The 22,815-nt window shown below is 34.9% G+C and overlaps 1 protein-coding gene across 4 annotated transcripts in view; it reads left to right on the forward strand.

Annotated features, from left to right (window-relative positions):
- CCDC138 (coiled-coil domain containing 138) overlaps window positions 1-22,815 on the forward strand; it is a 105,647-nt gene that overhangs the window by 34,646 nt on the left and 48,186 nt on the right. For 3 of the 4 annotated variants that reach the window (XM_004476912.2, XM_012518976.2, XM_004476913.2), the window contains exons 4-10: window positions 1,899-2,026; window positions 4,359-4,543; window positions 10,473-10,631; window positions 14,396-14,515; window positions 17,120-17,197; window positions 17,311-17,418; window positions 19,379-19,543. In XM_004476912.2, coding sequence (XP_004476969.1) covers window positions 1,899-2,026; window positions 4,359-4,543; window positions 10,473-10,631; window positions 14,396-14,515; window positions 17,120-17,197; window positions 17,311-17,418; window positions 19,379-19,543 — 943 coding nt within the window. The remainder of the gene's footprint in view (window positions 1-1,898; window positions 2,027-4,358; window positions 4,544-10,472; window positions 10,632-14,395; window positions 14,516-17,119; window positions 17,198-17,310; window positions 17,419-19,378; window positions 19,544-22,815) is intronic. The other variant, XM_058278321.1, reaches the window with a different exon arrangement.

Here is a 22,815-nt window from a genome sequence, read left to right on the forward strand (position 1 = left end):
AAAAGAATTGTATATTATAATCTCAGGCTGCAAGGGTTTGACACTTTTGTAGAGGAGGTAGAACTTACTATAAATAAAACCTGTATAAAAACAGTAGTAGCTAAAATGAAATAAAGTTATAAATTGAATATTATTAATTGTAAAAAATATATGGCAGGAAGAAAATGCTATGGGGATTGAGAAGGAGAAAACATTTTTAAGTGTTAAACCCGTAAAGGTGTATACTGTATGTATTAGTCAGCCAAATGGGTGCTGATGCAAAAAACCAGAAATTGGTTGTTTTTTTATAAAGGGTATTTATTTGGGGTAGGAGCTTACAGATACCAGGCCATAAAGCGTAAGTTACTTCTCTCACCAAAGTCTCTTTGGAGCAAGATGGCTGCGGATATCTGTGAGGGTTCAGGCTTCCTGGGTTCCTACGTTAGTAGGGCTTGCGTTTCTCTGGGTTCAAGGTTCCTTCCTTCCTGGTGCTGGCTTCTCTTTCCTCTGCCTGCCAACTTCTGGGGGCTCCAGCTTAAGTCTTCAGCATCAAACTCCAACATCAGAAAACCTTCAACTCTGTTCTTTGCCATGCCTTTATCTGTGAGACTCTACCCCTTGGTGGGTGGGGATCAACACCCTAACCATAACTCAGTCATGCCCTGGTATAGATCAGATTACAAACATAATCCAATATTTCTTTTTTGGAATTCATCAATAATATCAAACTGCTATACTATATACAAAATGAAATATTGAGATAATTGTGAAGAGGGAAAACAATTGTGCCTAAAATATCTGTACATTATTATGTAATTAATATTTGGAAACTTGAGTTTTTTACATAGTTCCCTCATTCTCTACTTACATTAGTTAATACATGTGAATCACTTAAAACAATGCTGTATATATAGTTGATTTTTATATAATTATTATTTGATTTGGCATGCACAAAATCTTGATCTAGATTTGGACATGACGTAGGTTGAATATAGAGGGGAAGAAAGTGAAAATTGCTTTAAGGTAACTATAAATTCTTTAAAATTATTTTTTTGTACTTACCTAATAATTTTATCATTTTTGTTTTTTTATAAAGATTGGGTATAACTTTAAATTATATTTTGAAGGTATTGGGCTATGAAGATTTGTATAACATTGGAAAAGTGTTTCATATTCCCTAGTTATAAATGATATAGTCTAGAAGTACTCTGTCTAGTGTGGTAGCCACAGACTATATGTGGCTGTTGAGTACTAGAAATATGCCTAGTCGCCATTGATGTATGCTGTCAACTTTGAAGGTTTAGCACAGATAAAACAACCACAAAATGTCTGATAAGTTTTTTATATTGCTTACCTGTTGAAATGATAATTTTTTGGATATACTGGTTTAAATAAAATACATTATTAAAATTTTACCTGTTTCTTTTTATGTTTTTAATGTGGCTACTAGAAAATTATACATCTGACTTTGACAGCACTGTTCTAGAAATGTCAAATGTGACAATCTTTTTGGGCAGACGACCTGGGATTCTGTTCTCCACCTTTTACAAGTTATGCCACTTGTCAGTTTTAAAAATTCTTTAGGGTTCATTTTCCTCATCTGAAACATTTATTTTGACTAAAACTATGGATAGGAGTACCATTTCTATCTCCCTCAGAAAATTAATGGGGTTCCAGTGAAAGAAAGTGTTCAATAGTTGTAGGGCATTCTACAAGTATATGTTGTTTTATATTAAGCACATATGAATATGTAAAAAAATGAAAGATGCTTATACTGAGTCTTCTGGATCAATGACTTACTTTTTACATTTTTGGTCAACAGTCCTTTATTGTGCTGTTAACATTTGAAAAGTAGTTTTATGTTTTTAGAATGTTTTAGACAACATCCAGGTTGCAATAATGGAATATTTTTTTTAAAGCCTAGGTGATGAACTCTATTCTTTTCATGATTTGAAGCAGCGGAAAACAGAAGAAGAGTTAAGTGAGAATGATCATAGAGTTAGTACCTCCAAAATAACAACGCAATCTTTTAAAGAAATAGAAAAAGGTAAAAGAAAATGTTCATTTCAGAAAAAAATCATTTAAAATGTTAACTTCGTTAAGTAGATTCTATAATATAGTTAAGTGTATTCTGTAAGTAAAAACACTTGTCCTGAGGTGTCTGTATGTGTCTGTGCTCTGATTTTTCATTAGCCATATGGTTACTGTGCTTATTAAATTAAAGGATTAGAGAAAAATAAACTTCATTGCTTTCCTGTAGCATTCCTACACTCTCAAAACTAAACAAAACAATGAGTTCTTTTCACAATATCTTCAATTTATTTTCAGGTCTGTATTTGTTTGAAATAAAGTAAAATACTGTGGTAGAATTTGATGAATACTTTAATATTTTGGAGAATATTCCAAATTACTCAAAGTAGGGATTCCTTAGGAACAGAATTTTGTCAGAATTTCATGGAAAGAGGCAACCAAAGATAGTGTGCCTCTCTCTCTTTGAGGCAAGTCGGAGAGCACCAGTGCAACCTTTCTGGGGAAGTACATTCTGTACACATAGCACACATTCATTTCTACCTTCTTCCTTTCCCTCATCAGTTTTATTCCTAAACATCTCAGGATTTGAAGATGAAAATAATTCTGCCTGGACTCACATTTTCAGCTGTATACTATCCTTTCCAACCAAAAACAATTGAAAACATAGGATAAGCTAAAAACAAAACAAACAAACAAAAACAGAAAATAGAATGTATTTAAGAATTGAAAAAAAAAAAAGGTAAGGAATACTCAGGCCAAGGATTGGTGAGGTGGAAACCTAGAGAAGTGAGCAAAGTACTGCAAGTGTCTTTCACTCTTAAGTACATTTGCTGAAATGAATGAATTCTAAGATACACCCCATATATAAAAACATCACTGTTTATATTGTTTTTCCTTTCATTTGTTCCATTAATTGATTTTGATCCCTCCAAACTGTGCCTTTAACTCACTTATTGAAGTGGAAATTTTTTCTTTTTTAAAAATTCAATTTTTTTTTTTTTAATTTCAACCCCTCCAGGACCCAGATTCAGAAGATAGCCTAGAGTCTGTCCAAGGTAGGGATTATAATAGGAGACCCTGTCCTTAAAACTGGGACTTCCAAGAGACTAATGCTAATTAAAACCCAGGAAATAAATTCTGACAATATTGACAAGGATATGAGGCAACAGGAACTCTTCATCCAGTCCTCTTGGGAGTGTAAATTAATATAACCAGTTTGGAAAACAATTTGGCATTACTAGCAAAGTTGAACCTCTACATAGATCCTGTGATCTAGTAATTTTGCTACTAGTTGTAAAAGCTAGAGAGAAACTCCTGAATGTGTATCAGGAGACTTGTATAAGATTTTTGTAACATTTATTTACCCAAAGCAGCTAAAATAACCCTTTCATAGTAGAATGTTGTCACATATTTATAAAAACTGAAAATTTTAACCTATGGAATTTGAATCAGTGTATTACTTAAAGGAGGAGGTTCCAGAAGTTACATAATTATATGATTTCATAATTACAGACATTTTTAAAAGATTTCTTTTTATTTATTTCACTCATTGTTTTATCCTCGCTGTCTGCTCTCTGTGTACATACGCTGTGTGCTCTCTGACTGCTTGTCTTCTATTTAGGAGGCACTGAGAACCAAACCTGGGACCTCCCATGTGGGAGAGAGGTCCTCAGTCGCTTGAGCTACCTCCGCTCCCTGCTTTGTTGTCTCTCATTGTCTCCACTTTGTGTCATCTTGTTGCATCAGCTGTCCACGCCAGCTCGTTGTCTTGTTTGTCTTCTCCAGGAGGCACTGGAAACCAAACCCAGGACTTTCCTATGTGGTAGGCGGGGGCTCAGTCAATTGAGCTACATCTGCTTCCCAATATAAAAGTTTAAAACTTGGCAAGATGAAACCAGGTCTTTTTTTACAGATGCACACATAAGTGGTAAAAATAACAGGAAAAGTAAGACAACAATTAACACTATATTCAGGATAGTGGTTAAGTTTGTTCAACCCTACAAATGTATCAGGAATTTCTAAGGCAAGGTAATATTACATTTCTTGACTTAGGTAGTTAATTCATGGGTGTTTTTATACACCTAAATAATATATTTTGAAATAATTTCCCACTTAGAAAAAATTGCGAAAAGAGTACAAAGAATTCCTGTATACCTTTCATACAGATGTTCTAAATGTTAGCATTTAACCACATTTGCTTTATCATGTTTTCTCTCTGTATATAATATTTTAAATTTTTAAATACTATATTTCTTGCTAAAAGTAACTCTTCCTGAAGAGTACTCTGAGAATATTTGAATCTATAAATTAATAAAATTTGTATAATTAAAATTTTATTTTCCTGGCAGTTGCCCGGCCATCTAATTTGGTCTCAAATTCGAGAAGTTGGACTGAATATTGTAGTGATGCAAGTGACTCTCCCTTGAAACATGTCAACTCTCCAACATCTAAAGCATCAAATAAGCAGAATTTACTTCCACATCATGTCAGTCAGATATATGATGAATTATCTCAAATACATCAGAAACTGCAGGTAAAAATAAATTGAGAATTCAGATATTTATGTTCTAAGCACCAAGCATTTACAAAAATGTGAATATAAGGTATTTTAATTATTTTAAATAAGTGAATTAAGGCATGGTCAGGAGGTACCAAATTCATGGGAACTATTGAAAGGAAAAAATACAGTAATGTTTTTATATATGGGGTGTGTCTTAGAATTTATACTGTCATGTGTTTTATTTTTATTACATCCCGTTCCATCCTTGCTTAAGAAATAAAAACAAAATCTGGGGGAGCAGGTGTAACTTGGTGGTTCAGCACCTTTTCACATGTATGAGGTCCCTGGTTCAATCCCTAGTATCTCCTAAAATAAAATACAAAAAAAACAAAATAACAACAAAAATCTGGTTAGATGTGCTTTTTGATGTAGGTATTCTAGATTAATTTTCTTACCTGTATATAAGGAGTCCTCTTGTCAATTATTTTTTTTTTTCTTTATTAGAGAAGTTGTGGGTTTACAGAAAATCATGCAAAAAGAATAGGATTTCCATACACAACCCAACCACGAACACCTTGCATTAGTGTGGAAAATTTGTTGCAATTGATGTTAGTACATTTTTGTAATTGTACTATTAATTAAAGTCGGTGGTTAACTTAGGGTCACCAGTGTAGTTCCATGGCTTTTTTAAAAAAAAAAAAAGTTCTGTTACCATATATACAATCTAACATTTCCCTTTTAATCATATTCAGATTTGTATTTCAGTGCTATTAATTGTGTTACAATGTTGTGCTATCATCACCTCATCCATTACCAAAATATTTCCATAATTCTAAATAGGAACCTTATACATTTTAAGCCTTAGCTTCCCATTCCCTGTCTTCACCCTGTCCCCTGGTAACTTATATTCTAGATTCTGACTCTATGAGTTTTCTTATTCTAATTGTTTCAAATCAGTGAGAACAGGAATATTTGTCCTTTTGTGTCTGGCTTATTTCACTCAACTCTTGTCAATTCTTAACCAAAATTTAACTCCAAAACACTGACCTTTATCTGCCTTGTTTGGGAATTTTTTTCTTAAGAATTTAATTCATATCTTTGTCAAGCATTTGCTATGTGGGACTATAGAAGAAAGCCAAAATGTATGTATTACATAATTTCTATTTGAACTTCTAGTTGGAGACATGTATATACATGTGAAATAGTTAATATATTTTAGAATCTCATTTTGTCAAAACATAATTCAGATAATAATTACCATAGCATTTCAGAAAAAGATTATTTTGGATTAAAATCGCTGAAGAAGAGTTCAGGCAGGAGATGAGACTTAGTTTGATTCTTGACAGAGAGGTAGGTTTAGAGAAGAAAAGTACAAGATGATTGGAAAGGAATGATTGTCAGATTGTGAACTTATCAGCTTGTCTAAAGAAAAAATTGTGATAAGGAAGGCTAGCTATTACAGGTTTTTAAGCAAAAGAGTAGTGGCACAATAAAAAATATTTCAGGAAGATCTTTAAGTTTATAGAATAAAAAGGAATAAGCAAGGTTGCAAGAATATATCATCTACACCAAACACAATAAAGTTTTAAATATTTAATGAGAAAATAATAAATACAATGGATTAATCCGGTTTAATTAATCCATAATTTTATCTGATTTTCAAAAGTACTTTGTGGTCTTTCATTGTCTTAGAGTTATTTAACATATACATTTTTTGCCATGCTAATGTGATTTCATTTGACAAATATTTGAATACCTGTTCAGATGGAAGGCATTTGTGTGCTCCATGCTGAGTATAGAGAAATGAGTAAAATAGATATGGTCCCTGCCATGTGGAAGATACTATAATTAAATCATAAATGTTCGTATACTTCACAATGTTATAAATTTTAGTGAAGGAATAATACCAGTATAACACCATTACCTGTTTGGGGGAGATTGAGGAGTCATATATAAGGTTTTTCCGAGAAAGTAACATTTAAATTGAGCCCTGAAGGCTCAAAAGGGGTTAGCCCAATGAAAAAGTGAAAATGGGTATATTCTGTGCTGAGAGAACAGTATGAGAAGCCTATGTAGCATAATTACTAAACATAATCATTCTAGGAAAATGTAGTAGTTAACCTTGAGGATTTTTAAAGCAGGGGAGTTGCATTATCTATCATGTATCTAAATAAATAAATGGATTGGAGGGGGATAAGTGTGCAAGTGGGGATTGGATTACAAAGGTCCAAGAAAGATAATGCTCATTTGGATTAGGGTGATGGCAGAGGAAAAGAAGTAAATAGAGATTTATTTTGGCAGTAAAATTGGATGGACTTGTGATGAATTGGATGTGGTGAAGAATGAGTAAAGTGTCATAGATGATTCCTAAATTTCTGCTTTGTGCAACTTGGAAAAAGAATGAATTTAGAGTGAAAGATCAAGGATTTAATCTGGAATATGTAATTTGGAAGTTTGAGAGTTAAATAGAGATGTTATGGGAGCACTTAAATATATCAGCCAGGCATTCAGAACATAGGTCTAGGATAGAGATTCACAGATATAAAGCTATGACCGATAGTTGAGATTGAAAGAGAGTGTATTATGAGACAAGATGGTGGTGATCTGATGATCTTGGATTGACATGAGAGCCTCAGGGATTGTGAGAAATAGTTGATCTGGGGATACATAAGAGATGGAATCAATAGGTCTTGGATATTGTTTGGATATGAGAAGTAAGCAGTAGGGATTAGCCAAGGATAAAGTGCAGGTTTATTTTGGGGGCAGTTGGACAAATGGTACTTTTTGCTGAGAAAGGGAACAAAACAGGAAGAAGAGAGAATTAATACAGTTTTTATTTAAAATTCATAGCTTTTTATTTTTTAAAGTATCCAATTCAGTAGTTTTTAGTATATTTACAGAGTTGTATAGCCATCACTACAATCAGTTTTAGGATGTTTTCATCATCCCACAAAGAAACTCTGTACTCATTAGCAGTCACTCCCCATTTTCCTTCAATTCCCCCAGCCCTAGGCAACCCCTTTCGGTCTCTACAGATTTGCCTCCTCTGGACTTTTCATATAAATGGGATCATGCCATACATTGCCTTCTTTCACTTAGCCTAATGTTTTCTAAGTTCAAGCATGTTGTAGAATGTATCAGTAGGACTCATTCCTTTTTATTGCCAGATTCATTATATGGTTCATTATATGGCTATATAATATCCATATAGATGTATATAAAATATATTATTCATTATATGAATATTCTACATTTCAATTGTCTATTCATCAAATGATGGTGGACATTTGGGTTCTTTCTGCTTTGGGCTGTTATGACTAATGCTGCTATGAACATGCACAAGCTTTTGTGGGGACATGCTTCGTTTCTCTTGGGTATATATCTAGGAGTAAAATTGCAAGGTGATACGGTAACTCTGTGTTTAACTTTTTAAAGAATTGTCAAACCTTTTCCACAGCAGTTACATCATTTTACATTCCCCCTAGCAATATATAAGGGTTCTAGTTTTTCTGCATTCTTGCTAATATTTGCTGTTGTCTGAGTTTTTTATTCTAACCATCCTAGTGGGTATGAAGTCATATCTTGCAGTGTTGATTTGCTTTTCCCTGACAGCTAATTGAATTCCATTTTGGACATGTTTATTTTGTCCTGGCTGAATGCATACAGGTAAAGATTTTAAATTGGCAGTTTAGATTTGAATTTGGAGCTTGGGAGACAAATCCTGAAAACATATAAATTGGAAGCAATTAGCATATATACATGGTAATTTTAGCCATTGAGTGGTGTAATCAAGCAGAGAGAATGTGAAGAATGAGAAGAAAAATGGCCTAAGCACAAACCCTAAAGAATGTTTGTATTTAAAGGGCAGTAGAGGAACACAGAACCTTGAAAGAGACTGGAAACCTCAGAGAGGGAGGTTGATAACCAGGAGAGTGTGGTATATTGGAAGCAAATGAAACTGACTTTAAATTAAAAGAAAAGCAGCATTTTATAATACTCTCAGCATTATTTTATTTTTGTTTTTTATTTTTTAGGATTTATTACTTCATTTTATTTTACACTAGGTGGTGGGCACAAAGCAATATCCTTAATAAATTTGATAATTAGTTTCACTCAGAACATTTTTAATAATGCACATTAAAAAAAAAGTATTCACCTTACAAATTGTTCTGCAATCCACGTTATACAATAGCTTGGAAAACAGTATTTAGAAAACAAAAGCCAATGTATAAAGACAGATTAAAACAACTAGAACAGTGTAGGTTTTGTATGACTCTGATTTTACAGTTTTCTTACTGCATCATCAGTGTCAGAAATCTGTTCCTTCAGCTGGCTCCATTGCTCGGAATTTAAAGAAATGCCTTTCCTTCCTGGTTTCATTTCACCTTCTGGATCTATCCATTATTCTCTAATGTCAGTTAAGACTTTTCCTTTAAAGTCCCTAATGCTGATGTACCTCATTTTTCCAATCTGAAACATGTTATCCTCTCTACAGCTGCTGCTCTGCTTGGCAGATGACAGGACTCTTGAGGTTTCACCATCTTTTGCTTCTTAACAGGTTTTTCCAAAATAACTTGCTTTTTCCTCTTTAGGTTTTTGTCAACTTCACTATCAGAATGCAGCTGAGAAGCTCAGTATATTAGGACTGAAAAGTGACCTTTAGATTTAAATTTAGTAATGTCACTCATTTCAGTAGAGGGATGTGGGCTGAAGTGAGATTAAACTGAATTGAGGAATGATTGGGAAGTGAAGAAGAAGGTACTACAAATGTAGACAGCATTTTAAAGAAGTTTGCTTTTGAAGGAGAGAAGATAAGTAGGTGGGGGTCCGGAAAGATTTCACTCAAGATGGGAAAGGAGAAATTGAAAATATTAAAGAGAAGGGTAATTCACAGAGAATGCTCCATAAGAAGGCAGAAGGAAGTAGTAAGATTCTGAGCTTGCCTTTGCAGTGGGAGGGAAAGAGAAGCATGTCTTGGGGCCAGGAGGTTGATGTTTTCTGTTAACAAGAGCAGGCTATCCACAGAGAAGTGTAGAAGGTGATGTGTTCAAAGTTGGTAAAGAATAGGGAAGGTTTAAAAAGACACTGGAAAATAGAAGAGTGAAAGAACTGATTATGAAAATACAGAAGATTTCTGAAAACATAGAAAGGTTTTTGGACTGCATTGAAAGTCCATTAAAGGTTAGAGGCCATGAGTTTACAGTGGTACCACTTTCCACAGTGTAGTATAAGGTTAGGGAAGATGGTCATTGCGTTGATCCAGGCCTGGGATTTGTCCAGGTCAAGGTAATAGAAAAGTGATAAGATAAGAGTGGAAGCTATAGACAAAATTGTGGACCTAGAAGTTGAAGTGGAGTATGGAATTTAAGCTGAATAGGGAGTTAATTCTATATAGTACTTGTTGTGGGAAACTGGCTTACCTGTTCCTTATTGTAAATATTACACCTGTTCTATTGTAATGTTGCAGTTGTTAGATGTTGCAGTTGTTGTCTATTATTGTAGATGATGTTGCAGTTCTAATAGCAAACAGCTGCTTAGTAGTTTCCAATAAATACAAGGTGGAAACTAGGGTTAAGGCTCTCAGTTCCAGAAGCTGTGAGTCCCCTGGTCCCATCTTTATCTCCTCTTGTGTCTTTCTCTCTGTCCTTTATTTCATAAAATTCTGGATTGCCTTCCCTTCGAGCCAACCTACACTGCTGAGCGGATCTCAGCAAGTACTGATCCATTTTGGAACTCAAATTCTCTTGAATCATCATAGTGGAATCTTGCAACAAGACAGAATTTCTGTGCAAGTTTATTTCCTGTACTAGTCTAGCTATTATTGTATTCCTCATTTTACTTAGGTACCCATATATTCCTAAACTTCATTTAATTAAACTGTAATCTCAGAAAATGAAAGTATAATTTGCAGTATCTGTGAATGTATTTTAAAAAAACACTTAAATCTGGCATTTTGATACAGTGTGAAACTGCAGCACAACAGGAATTTGCAGAGGAACTTCAAAAACGAGAACAGTTTTTAGTTGAACGTGAACAACTGCTTTTCAGACATGAAACTGCCTTGAGTAAAATTAAAGGGGTTGAAGAAGAGGTTCTTACAAAGTTTCAAATTATAAAGGAGGTAAGTTTATAGCATTTGATTTTAGAGTAGTAAAATTTCTCTTTATCCCCTTAATCTAGATTCACCAGTTGTCAGTATTTTGCCACATTCGTTTTATTTTTCCTTTCCTTCCTCCCGCTCTTCTTTCCTCCTGCACATGCACACACACACACTTTTTCCCTGAACCATCTGAAAATAAATTGGGGAAGCTGATTTGGCTCAACGGATAGAGCATCTGCCTTCCACACGGGAGGTCCAGGGTTCAAACCTAGGGCCTCCTGATCCATGTGATGAGCTGGCCCACATGCAGTGCTGATGCGCGCAAGGAGTGCCGTGCCATGCAGGGGTGTCTCCCGTGTGGGGGAGCCCCATGTGCTAGGAGTGCACCCCGTAAGGAGAACTGCCTGCCCTGCATGAAAAAAGTGCAGCCTGCCCATGAGTGGCGCCACACACACACACAGAGCTGGTGCAAGAAGATGACGCAACAAAAAAAGAGATGCAGATTCCCGGTGCTGCTGACAAGAATATAAGCGGACACAGAAGAACATACAGCAAATGGACAACTTGGGGAGGAGGGGAGGGCAGGGAAGGGAGGAGAAATAAATAAAAAAATAATATTAAAAAAAATAAAAAAGTAAATTGCAAAAATCATGTGGCATCACCCCTAAATATTCTGTGTGTATTACCAGAGGAAGAGGTGTTACAAGAGGTGTTTCTCTTCAACACCACTACTATATAAAAAAATTAATGTTAATTAAATAATATTATTTAATATGCAGTCCATATTCACTTTCCCAGTTGGTGTTTTCTTGCTTTTTGTTTGTTTGTTTAGTTTTCTGATCAAGTAACTAGTCAAGATTCACATGTTATATTTGGTTGGTAAGTCTTTTTGGTTTGATTCTAAAACAGTCACCTGACCATTTTGTGTGTGTGTGAGACATTTATTTGAAGAGTCAAATCTAGCGGTCTAATAGATAACTCATATTTTGGATTTGTCTAATTGTTTCCTAACATGTATATTTAGATTAAATATTATTGGCAAGAATGGTATATGGTGGGTATGTACCATGGGAGTAGGAGGCAAGGAGTTTATTCTGAGAATTGGGTAGTATTTTTAAACTTAGTTTATTTCTCCAAGCCTTTGCTCTGCTTCTTTTGGTTTGTCCTATGCCTAGGCAGCTCAGGATTGAGCCCAAGATTTGTACACGTTCATACATCATACCAGAATGAGAGGATCCTCTTTCACAGTTTCTCTTCTCCATGATTCTCCTACACTCTTTGGTTCACATGGGCCCCTTTTCCTGGTTCCCCTAGTCAGAAAGATGGGGTTTCTATCAGAGTATTTTTTTTTTATTCCCCGCCCCCCCCACACTTTGTGGCTTGCTTGTTGTCTGCTCTCTGTGTCCATTCGCTGTGCGTTCTTCTGTGTTTTTACTTGTCTTCCTTTTTGTCATGTCACCTTGCTGAGTCGGCTCTCTGCGGTGCTTGCGGGCCGGCAGTTGTCCGTGGCATGTGGGCAAGCCTGCCTTCACAAGGAGGCCCCGGGCCGCAAACCCAGGGCCTCCCATATGGTAGGCGGGAGCCCAACTGATTGAGCCACAGCCACTTCCCCTCTATCAGAGTTTTTGCAGTTTGCAACATTGCTCTGCCATTCCATGACTGGAGCTCACTCTGGAGCAAAGCTGGAAGAGAAAAGGAAAGCCAAAAATAAACAGGACATTCACCCCTTTGCAAGTTGTACCTCTCAGTTTTCACTCCCTTCCACAATTTGCGTGCTCTTGCTTGCTTTTCACAGTCTTGGGGTATTTGCTTTTTGTGGTAAGTGTAGGGGTTTTAGCTGTAATCGTTAAGACAAATAGGGTATAATGGACTTATCCTGCCATGCTGGAAGATTAAATTCTGTCATGTGTTTTGATTATCTTTTAGAGTTTAGAAAAATTTGGACAACTAAAATTAAACTACTTTTTAAAGAAAACAGTATTTGTGACTATACCATAAGTTATTTAAGGAATCATTTAGTATAGAAATAAAACAGCATGAAGCTAATTTTTTCAGATGATTGGGTATTTTTGACAGAGCTAAAGAAAGAATGCTTTGGATGCCTAGATATCTTTATCCTGATCTTTTTCTTGATTTTTCTCTCTTTGGGTTTATTTTTCTTACTAAGTATAATTGCTGGCTCTTCTTATTAAAGATAATTGCTTTATTTTTTTGGATTTATGTAATTATTTGGGAGAAGAGAGCTAATTTAGTTTTGTGATTTCCTGTAGAAACTTGTTTCAGTACATTTTGAGAAAATTGAGAGTAAAAGGTAAAAAAAACAAGTTATTTATAAATTTTATATCTAAAATCTGTTATCCTGTTTATAATTTGGAAGGGAAGTTGATTTGAATCATTTTATATATAAAACTGAAAGGGAAGCAGATTTGGCTCAACTGGTAGAGCGTCCGCCTACCATATGGGAGGTCCAGGGTTCAAACCCAGGGCCTCCTGACCCGTGTGGTAAGCTGGCCCACGCACATTGCTGATGCGCCCAAGGAGTGCCGTGCCACTCAGGGGTGTCCCCGCGTAGGGGAGCCCCACGCGCAAGGAGAGCGCCCTGCAAGGAGAGCCGCCCCACGCGAAAAGAGTGAAGACAGCTCAGGAGTGGCGCTGCACACACGGAGAGCTGATGCAGCAAGATGATGCAACAAAAAGAGACACAGATTTCCAGTGCCACTGACAGGAATGCAGGGGGACAAAGAAGAACACACAGCGAATGGACACAGCAGCAGACAATGGGAGGGGGTAGAAATAAAAATAATAATAAAATCTTAAAAAAGAAAAAAAAACAGTCTAATAGTTTGAGACTAAGAGAAATTTCATTATGTATTTAACACTTTTTGAGATATTAAGGTGGCATCAAAAATTTTAGCTACTTTTTTAAAAAAGAATTATTTTTTATTTCTCTCCCCTTTCCGCCGCTCCCCCCCCCAGTTGTCTGCTCTCTGTGTCCATTTGCTGTGTGTCCTTCTGTGTCCACTTGTATTCTTGTCAGTGGCACCGGGAATCTGTGTCTGTCTCTGTTGCATCATCTTGCTGTGTCAGTTCTCCGTGTGTGTGGCACCACTCCTGGGCACCACTTCTTTCGCACGGGGTGGCTCTCCTTACGGGGTGCACTCCTTGCGCGTGGGGCTACCCTATGCAGGGGACACCCCTGTATGGCATGGCACTCTGCGCGCATCAGCACTGTGCATGGGCCAGCTCTCCACACAGGTCAGGAGGCCCCTGGGTTTGAACCCTGGACCTACCATGTGATAGGCAGGTGTTCTATCCATTGAGCCAAATCCACTTCCCTTTGCTACAGAAAAATAGTTGGCTCTATCTATGGATTATTTCTTCTTCTTTCTGAAGGGTAACTTGTACCTTAAAGTTTTGTCTGTAAAGTCTTGAATACCTAACTAGAGCCTTGAAGAGGATAGGAAATCCTTCATTGTTTTATCACTTCATGACGTTAAGTAAAAAGTATTTCAGTGGATTTTTCTGAGTAGAAGTAGAAAATAGACTTACTGCTATTTAATTTGTTTGATAAAATGTTATGTATTCACAAGTGCTTTTGATATTATATTTTTGCTTTGGTTCACTACACAATTTTTACAAATTATTTGCCATAATAGTCACCTATACTTAAATGCACTGATTAAATTCTTGGATTTTAAGGTGTTCTAATTTTTAATTTATGTTCGATAGCATTAGTGGTGTGAAATCATTACCTATTAATAGATCTATTTTTTTCTCCCTCTTAGCAACATGGGGCAGAGGTTGAACACTTAACTGAAGTACTTAAGGAAAGAAATAAAGAAAGCAAAAGGCTCAGGTCATCCTTTGATGCATTGAAAGGATTGAATGACAACTTAAAAAAACAGGTAAGATTTGTTTTAATATATATTATCACTTTTTTTTACAAATGTGTATGTATATAATAAATTCAAAGTCTTAGGACATATTTTGGCTGAAGATAATGTTTATTAAATTTATTTATTATGAAACACTTCCAAACATAAATACAAAGTATTCTTAAGCTCTTGGTTTCTCCTTATCATTTGCTCTGGTAACCAGCTGAGATGTTTGATAGTTTGGAATTTTTTTTTAACATATAAGAGAATGAGTAGATTAAAAACTAACAAAAGAAAAACACTCCTTAACCTGGGACTAGTGACCTTTTAGGCACAAATTTCTAGCTATAGTACTTCACTATTGTAACTGCTGTTACACGCCACTGCTTCCTTAACATTCATTTATTTTTTTAATATCTACCCTATGTTGAGTGCTGTGCTCAACTTAAGCCTTCACATTGTTAAAAGTCTGGTGGATATAGACTGGTAACACGTTGCACTGTAATTTTTTATTTATGTAAATACTATAATTTCGTTTAGTACAGAGTACTAAAGTTGCATAACAGAAACAGTTTCCAGAGTTGATTCTCTTTTGTTTGTTTTTTAACTTTCCTCTGCCAGCTTTTGACTGAAGGGTGTCAAAGGATTATGCTGGAGTGATAGGGGAATAAAAATGTGTTTATTTGATTGAGAGGAGGTGAGACGTAGATGAGCAGAAAATGGGATAAACCCAATCACTTTAAAAATTAGAAACATTGGACTGGGAAATATTAGGAGTTCTAAAATGTAGCCAGGCTCAGAGGTTGACTTGCAGAGATAATTTGCTTCATAGAATTCCTTAGCCGGCTGTCTGTCTTTCAACTCTATTTTTGCTTTTTATTTCCTATAATCTCTACTTATTATAAACTTTCTCGTTGGTATTGATTCCTAGGTACCCTATTTCTCTGTTGATTTAGTTTTTGGCTTTCCTGAATTACCACAATTATACAATGACCTTCACTTGCAATTGTCTGGCAGCCTGATTTATCCCTGAAGAGATTACTTTTTCCCACCAGAATCTCATTCCAGCTCCCTCTTTGAGGAATGGGTCAACCCTCTTGGAATGGTTTATTTAATTGCTTTCATAGGTAAATTGTTGTCTGTCCCTATCTCTTAGGGTTTCTATAATCCTTAATGATGTTGCATGTGACTGCATGAGTGTGGTGATTAGGGCAGGATCTGTGAATTTTTAAGTGATTGAGCCTATTAATAATTGAATTTATGATTCAATGTGACCATACTGAAAGAGCTTGGGATAAATTCTTTGGTACCAAGTAGAAGGATTTTTTTATGGTTACTTTTATGTAGTATAGACCAGCAAACTTCTTCTGTAAAGGACCATAATAAATATTTTAGACTTCATGGATCATGGGTCACAAATATTCAACTCTGCCATCATAGTATAAAAGTAGCTGTAGGCAATATGTAAATGAATGAGCATAGCTGTGTTCCAATAAAACTTCGCAAAAACAGGCAGTGGGCAGATTTGGCTTGTGAGCTATAATTTGCAAACTCCTGACATAGATGAATGATACATACTTTGAAACTACTGAATAAAAATGCATATTATTTCTGTGACTTAATGACAATTTATGATAGCACTGGTTATAAAAAAATTGTTTATATAATTAAAAAAAGGTTGTTCCCTGCTAAATCTTGCTAAGCTGAAAAAACAAGGATTAGTGTTTAAGATCCATCAGTGTCACAGGATCCCAGAGAACATCCCAGGCTCTTTGTTAAAAGCAGCATGATTGAACCCTATGACCAGGCAAATTAGAGGTAGATGTAACCCTTCCAAAATTGAAACCCAGTCTGGACCCATCTCAATTTCTGAACTGATTAAGGTGATTAGTCTTCAGTTTAAATACTTAACAGAGGAATGGATGAACCCTTTATTATAGAAGATGTCGTATGTACCCTTTAAATTTTTTAATATACAAAATCTGTCATTCCACACAAAATTAATAAGCATGTTAAAAGATAGGACCACATCACTGAAAATGAAGAGGAGTGAAAAAATAATAGAAGCATAGCTCCAGGTTATCCAGACGTTGAAGTAACAATGAGTTTAAAACAAAGATAAATATGTTAAAGAAAATAGAAAAAAATTTTTGAAAAATTCATTAGATAATTGGAATCATAAACAGGAAATTGTAATTCTGAAACTGAAAAATACACTAATTCAATTTAAGCACTCCAGTAAATGGGTTTAATAGCAGATGAGATAAGGTAGAAGGTAGGATTAGTAAACTGGAAGATAAGTTATAAAAAGTCTTCAACTTGAAGCATAGAATGAAAAAAAAAGAATGGGAAATTTAGAAGAGACATGAGACATAGTTAAGAAGTTTAATGTATAGGAATTACAGAAGGAAAAGAAGAGAGGGAATAGGGCAAAAGCAATTTCAAAAGCAATGAAAGAGATCAACCTACAGATTTAAGAAACAAGGTTAATCCCAAGCAAGATAAATGCTGCCTTTATTTGTTTTGCAACTTCACTTGGTTATGCAGACCAGTTGGGATAGATTACTTGCAAAATCCTTAGTTAGAAACCAATTTAAACTTTAAACTGAAATGTTTAAATCTTTTGTTCATTAGTTAAATGAAGTAAGTGAAGAAAACAGGAAGTTGGAGATTCAGGCTAAAAGGGTTCAAGCTCGTTTAGATAATTTACAGGTAAGTTGCTTGCTCATCTCTTGAAACACAAGTACATTTTAAAAATAGATGCCTTTTGGATTTGTTCACTTTTAATACAATTGTTCTTCAACTCATGATATGTCTTCTTGCAGAGGAAGTATGAATTTATGACAATACAGAGATTGAAAGGAAATTCCCATGCTGCTCATGAATTGAAAAGTTTAAAACAAGAAAAAATACCAATCTCAAAAACTTATAAGGTATGATATGATTGAGAATTTCTCAAATTAGAAATTTTCTTGATCTTTAATCTTTTTTTTTTCTTTCTTTGAAAACACTTTTCTTTTTTAATGAAAGGATTTACTATAATAAATTTTGTTCATAGAGAAATAACTCTAGAATATTTCAAATATAATTTTATTTGGAAAAAAAACTTTTAGCAGTGCTTCAGGCAATGTATCACTGTGACAAATTATAGGAACTTAAGGTTAGTAACAACTTATTCAGTTTACTCAATGTTTGAGATTCCACAAGCATTGGGTGTTATTTTCCTATGAAGATTGCAAACCATCCCTGAAAGGCTGTTGAGGTATATATTACATATAGTAAAATAATACACAGATCTCTATGTATACGATTTAGTCAGTTTTGACAAATGCAGACACCCATGTATGTATCTAACAGCCTATCAAAATATAGAACATTTCCATCACCCTAGAAAGTTCCCTTGTGCACCTTCCTGGCCATTGTCTTCTGCCAAAAGCAATCATCAGTCAGATTTGTCAGTATAAATTAGTTTTTCCTATTTTAGAACTGTAGTCAGAATTGTAGAGCATGTATTTACTTGTGTAAGGCATCCAAGTAGCTCAGCATAGTGTTTTTGAGAGTAGCAGTAATTTGTTCTTTTGTATTGTTCAGTAGCATTCTCTAATATGAATATATCACAGTCTATTATCCATTCTGGGCTCTTTCTAGTTTCTGTCTATTATGAATAAAGTTGCTAAGAATATTCATATACAGCCTTTTTGTAGACATATCTTTTCATTCCTTTTGGATATATTTTCTGGTCAGAATGTAGATGTTTGTTTAACTTTTTAAGAAACCATCAAACACTTTCTACGGTAGTTAATAACATTGTGCATTCCTGCTAAAAGTGTATAAAAGTTCTGGCTCTTCCACAATCTTGTCAACCTTTGGTGTTTTCAGTCTTTTTCATTTTGACCATTCCAGTGGGTGTTACCTTCTTGTGGTCTTTAATCATTTTTGATGAAGTCTCTAGTTCTTTAAATTGGAAAAATTGGAGATTTTATAGTCAGTACTCAGATGATTTATGTTTCATCTAAAGGCAGTTACAGTTTAAAACCTGAAGAAGATTGAGATTAAAATTTACTCTTGCTCAGAATAATGTGTTAACACTTGTACTTATTGTTTTCTACCATCTAATTCTATTTGTGTGGTTTGCCCTCAGCTTAATGTTGCCTTTTTACTATTTGCTTTTTTATTTCTCTGTCTTCTCAGATTTTTAAAAACCAATCAAACCTGGCATCTATCATATCTGCCTTAAGTTTATCTCCGTGCTTAAGGTAGATGTGTAATGAATGCTGAATCAAATTGGACAAAAAAAGGTGTTTTGAAGGGATACTAAGATCAGCCTAATTAAATTTATAAATTATTTGAGACATTTTATTCATATTCTTTTTCTTCCCATTTTGGTAGGTGCTCAGAGAACATGATTTCCTGAAAAAAAAATTGCGTGTCTTGTTTGTAACTTGTTATAATATAAAGAAAAACAATGTAATAACATTTGTGAAAAGAAGAAAATATGAAGTTCCATAATTGGAAAGTCATGAGCTTTTGAAATCTTTTAATTTGTTAAAATCTTTTAGTTATGGGTTGTGCATGTTCTTGTATTAAAGCCAAATTTACTTTTTTATATTATTAAAGTTGGATAAAGAGCTTTTATGAAAATTTTTTATTTTGGTAATAAGGTACAGTTTTTTCCATTTCTTTGTTACGATAGATTTTCTCTCAGCCAGAATTTATCATGTGTTTAATATTAATTTGGGGTGTTTGATTTGTAATTTTTTGACTTGTCTGGAGAAGCTCTGTCATTTTTTAGGAAAGTGTTTAGGAAATTATTCTATAAAAGTTAAGGGTTGCCTCTGAAGTCTTATGAAGTTGTGGACTGAAATATATGTTTGTTTAATTTTTGATGTATAGGTACCACATAATGCACAAGTTTATGAGCTTTTAACTACTTTCATGGACTGGATTTCAGATCATCACCTTAGCAAACTGAAACATGAAGAATCTGGAATAGATGGTGAAAAACCGCTATTCAAATTTTCTTCTCAGAGAAATGATATTCAGGAGAAGTGTGTAAAGGTTTGTTTTTAAATTTGAAATATGTGACTGAATATACATGAGGTATTAAAAAAGGAAAATCCTATATTTCACAAGTGAAAAAAAATTGAAAGGAAATAGAAAATTTTGATTAAAAATTGACCATGCCAATAGTCAATTCTAAAAAGGATTCTTTTCAGACGTAATTAAAATTGATTCATACTTTGTTTTTCTTAATATAATGGTAATTTATCATTTTTAATTAAAGGGCAGCTATTAAAAACCTAATTACCTTCTGATAATTTGAGTGTCCCTCTGCAACTCCTCTTTAGGGAATAAATTTAGTGACCTACAGATTCAAGCAATCACATTCATTTGACATATACTTTAAATTTTGAATAAGCAGTTTAGCAATCTGATTTCTTAACAGTATGATATGTCCTCCCACACTTATACATTTATTTATAAATCATTTTAAAAATTTACTGAAATATGTTACTCATACATATACATATAATAAGTATATAGTAAACGTTGTGAACTTAGAAAGCAAATGTGAACTTACAAAGCAGTGATGCATAACATTATACAAGGGTCCCTTTTATCAATCCACCATCAACACCTTGCATTGTTGTGAGACATTGTTACAAATTGTGAAAGAATATCATCAAAATCTTACTACTAACTATAGTCCATATCTTATATTTGGTGTATTTTCCCCCCAACCCACCGTATTATTATTTTTTAAAATTTATTATTATTATAGAAGTTGTGGACTTAAAAAACAATCATGCTCATGTGCAGAATTCCCATACAACACCCCTTCATCAATATACACAACAGCATTTGTTGCAAATTGTGACTGTTAGCACTAACCATGGTCGATAGCTTACATTTGGCACACTTTTTCCATACTCCTCCATTATCAACACAGTACATCTTTGGCGTAGATGCATGAATATTACAGTATTGCTGTTAACTACACTCCATAGGTCACTCCAGTTGTATTTTTCCCATGCTTTCCACATTCCCACCGTCCTACAATAGTGACATATACCTGCTCTAGCTCACGAAGACACTCTTGTGTCCACCTCTGGGTTTACTGTATTATTCAGTCCATCGATTATTCCCTAGCCTTCTTTCAATTGACATTTAAATCCTTAGACTACCCTTTCCAGCCACATTCCCACTTAGAAACCAGCTGTTACTCACCATCAACTCTATACATCTCCACACTTTCATAGTAAGGTTAATTAAAACTTCTGCATACATTAAGCATCAGTAGTCCATCTCAACCCTCCTCTGATCTGTAAGAATCTACCACCTACCACCAGGTCTTGAAGATATTTTCCTACACTATATTCTAGAAGGTCCATGGCTCTTGCTTTTATATCTAGGTCCCCAATACATTCTGAGTTAACCCCTGTATAAGGTATGAGAATAGGGGTCTTCTTTTCCTCCTTTAGCTATGGATATCCAGCTTTCCCAGCACCATCCATTGAATGGACTGTTCTGCCCAAGCTGGGTCTGTTGTCAGGCTTGTCAAAACCACTTGACCCTAGATGTGAGAGTCTGCCTCTGAACCCTCAGTTTGGTTCCATTGATCTGTGTGTCCGTCCCCATGCCAGCACCATGCAGTTTTCACCACCACAGCCAGGCAATATGACTTAAAGTCTGGAATTAAGAGTCCTCCAACTTTGATTTTCCTGTTCAAGATGTTTATGGCTATTCAGGCTCCCTTACCCTTCCAACAAATTTGACAATTGTGTTTTCCATGTATTTTAAAAATGCTGGTGGAATATTTTCGGGATCGCATTGAATCTGTACATCAACTTGGGTAGAATTGACCTCCCAATGATATTTAGTCTTACAGTCCATGAGCATGGTATGCTTTTCCAATCATTAAGTTCCTTTTTTATTTCTTTTAACAATGCATTGTAGCTTTCTGAATACAAGTTCCCTATATCCTTGGTTAAGTTTCTTCCCAAATACTGATTCCCCTACTTGCTATTTTAAATGGAATTTTCCTCCTGACTTCCTCCTCAGATTGTGCATTACCAGTGTCTTTAAAAATCTATTTTATCTAATGTAAGTATAGCTACTCTGGCTTTTTTCTGGAGGGGTCTACTGCATGTGTGGGATATTTTTCCCCAGCCTTTCACTTTCAATCGATTGGTATCCTTGGGGGTCTAAGGTGAGTCTCTTGCAGACAGCACATAGATGACTCATATTTTCCTATCCTTTCTGCCAGTCTGTGTTTCCTGACTGGGGAGTTCAATCTATTAACATTCAATGTTATTGCTGTAAAGGCAGTTCTCACTTCACCCATTTTGACCTTCAGTTTTATCTGTCATATTTTATTTTCTCCACTCTTTTGAGACTTTCAGTTACTTTTATTGATATAATCTTCATTTCTAGACTCTCCTCCAAGCCTCTCTCTCCTGTCCCTCCCCTTCAGACTGTAGCACAGTCTTTAGTATTTCCTGCAAGCTGGTCCATTTGTTATAAACTTTCAGTTTCTGGTTATCTGTGAATATTCTAAATTTGCCCTAATTTTTGAAAGACAGTCTTGCTGGATATAAGATTCTTATCTGGAAGCTTTTCTCCCTCAGTATCTCAAATATATCGAACCACTGTCCTCTCGCTTCCACATTCTCCAGGAAATTGGCAGATAATCCTATGGGTATCCCTTATATGTTATGCATATAAGCTTTTCTCTTGCTGCTTTCAGAATTCTGTCTTTGGCTTTGGCATTTGACATTCTGATTAGTATGTTTTTTGGAGTCGGTCCCTTTGGACCTATTCAGATGTGAGTATATTGTGCTTCTTGGACACTTCCTTCAGTAGGATTGGGAAATTTTCTACCATTATTTCTTTAGATACTCATTCTGCCCCTTTTCCCTTCTCTTCTCCTTCTGGGACACCCATGACACATATGCTTGCATGTCTCTTGCTGTCATTTAGTTCCCTAAGACCTTGTTCAATTTTTTCCACCCTTTCTTCATCTCTTCTTTTGTATGTTTTCTTTTGGAGGCCATGTCTTCAAGTTCACCAATCCTTCCTTCTGCTTCCTCCAATCTGTTATTATATGAATCCAGTGTATTTTTCATTTCATTTCATTTATTGAGCCTTTCGTTTTCATAAGATCTGCTTTTTTTTTTAATGTATGCTTTCAAATTCTTCTCTGTGCTCATCCAATGTCTTCTTTTTTAATAAAGACTTTTTTAAAGATTCATTTCTTTCTTCCCCTCTCTCTTTTTTTTTTTTTTTTGTACTTGCTGTCTGCTTTCTGTGTCCATTCAATGTGTGTTCTT

The sequence above is a fragment of the Dasypus novemcinctus genome, chromosome 17, assembly GCF_030445035.2.
Source record: "Dasypus novemcinctus isolate mDasNov1 chromosome 17, mDasNov1.1.hap2, whole genome shotgun sequence".
NCBI classification, from domain to species: Eukaryota; Metazoa; Chordata; class Mammalia; order Cingulata; family Dasypodidae; genus Dasypus; species Dasypus novemcinctus.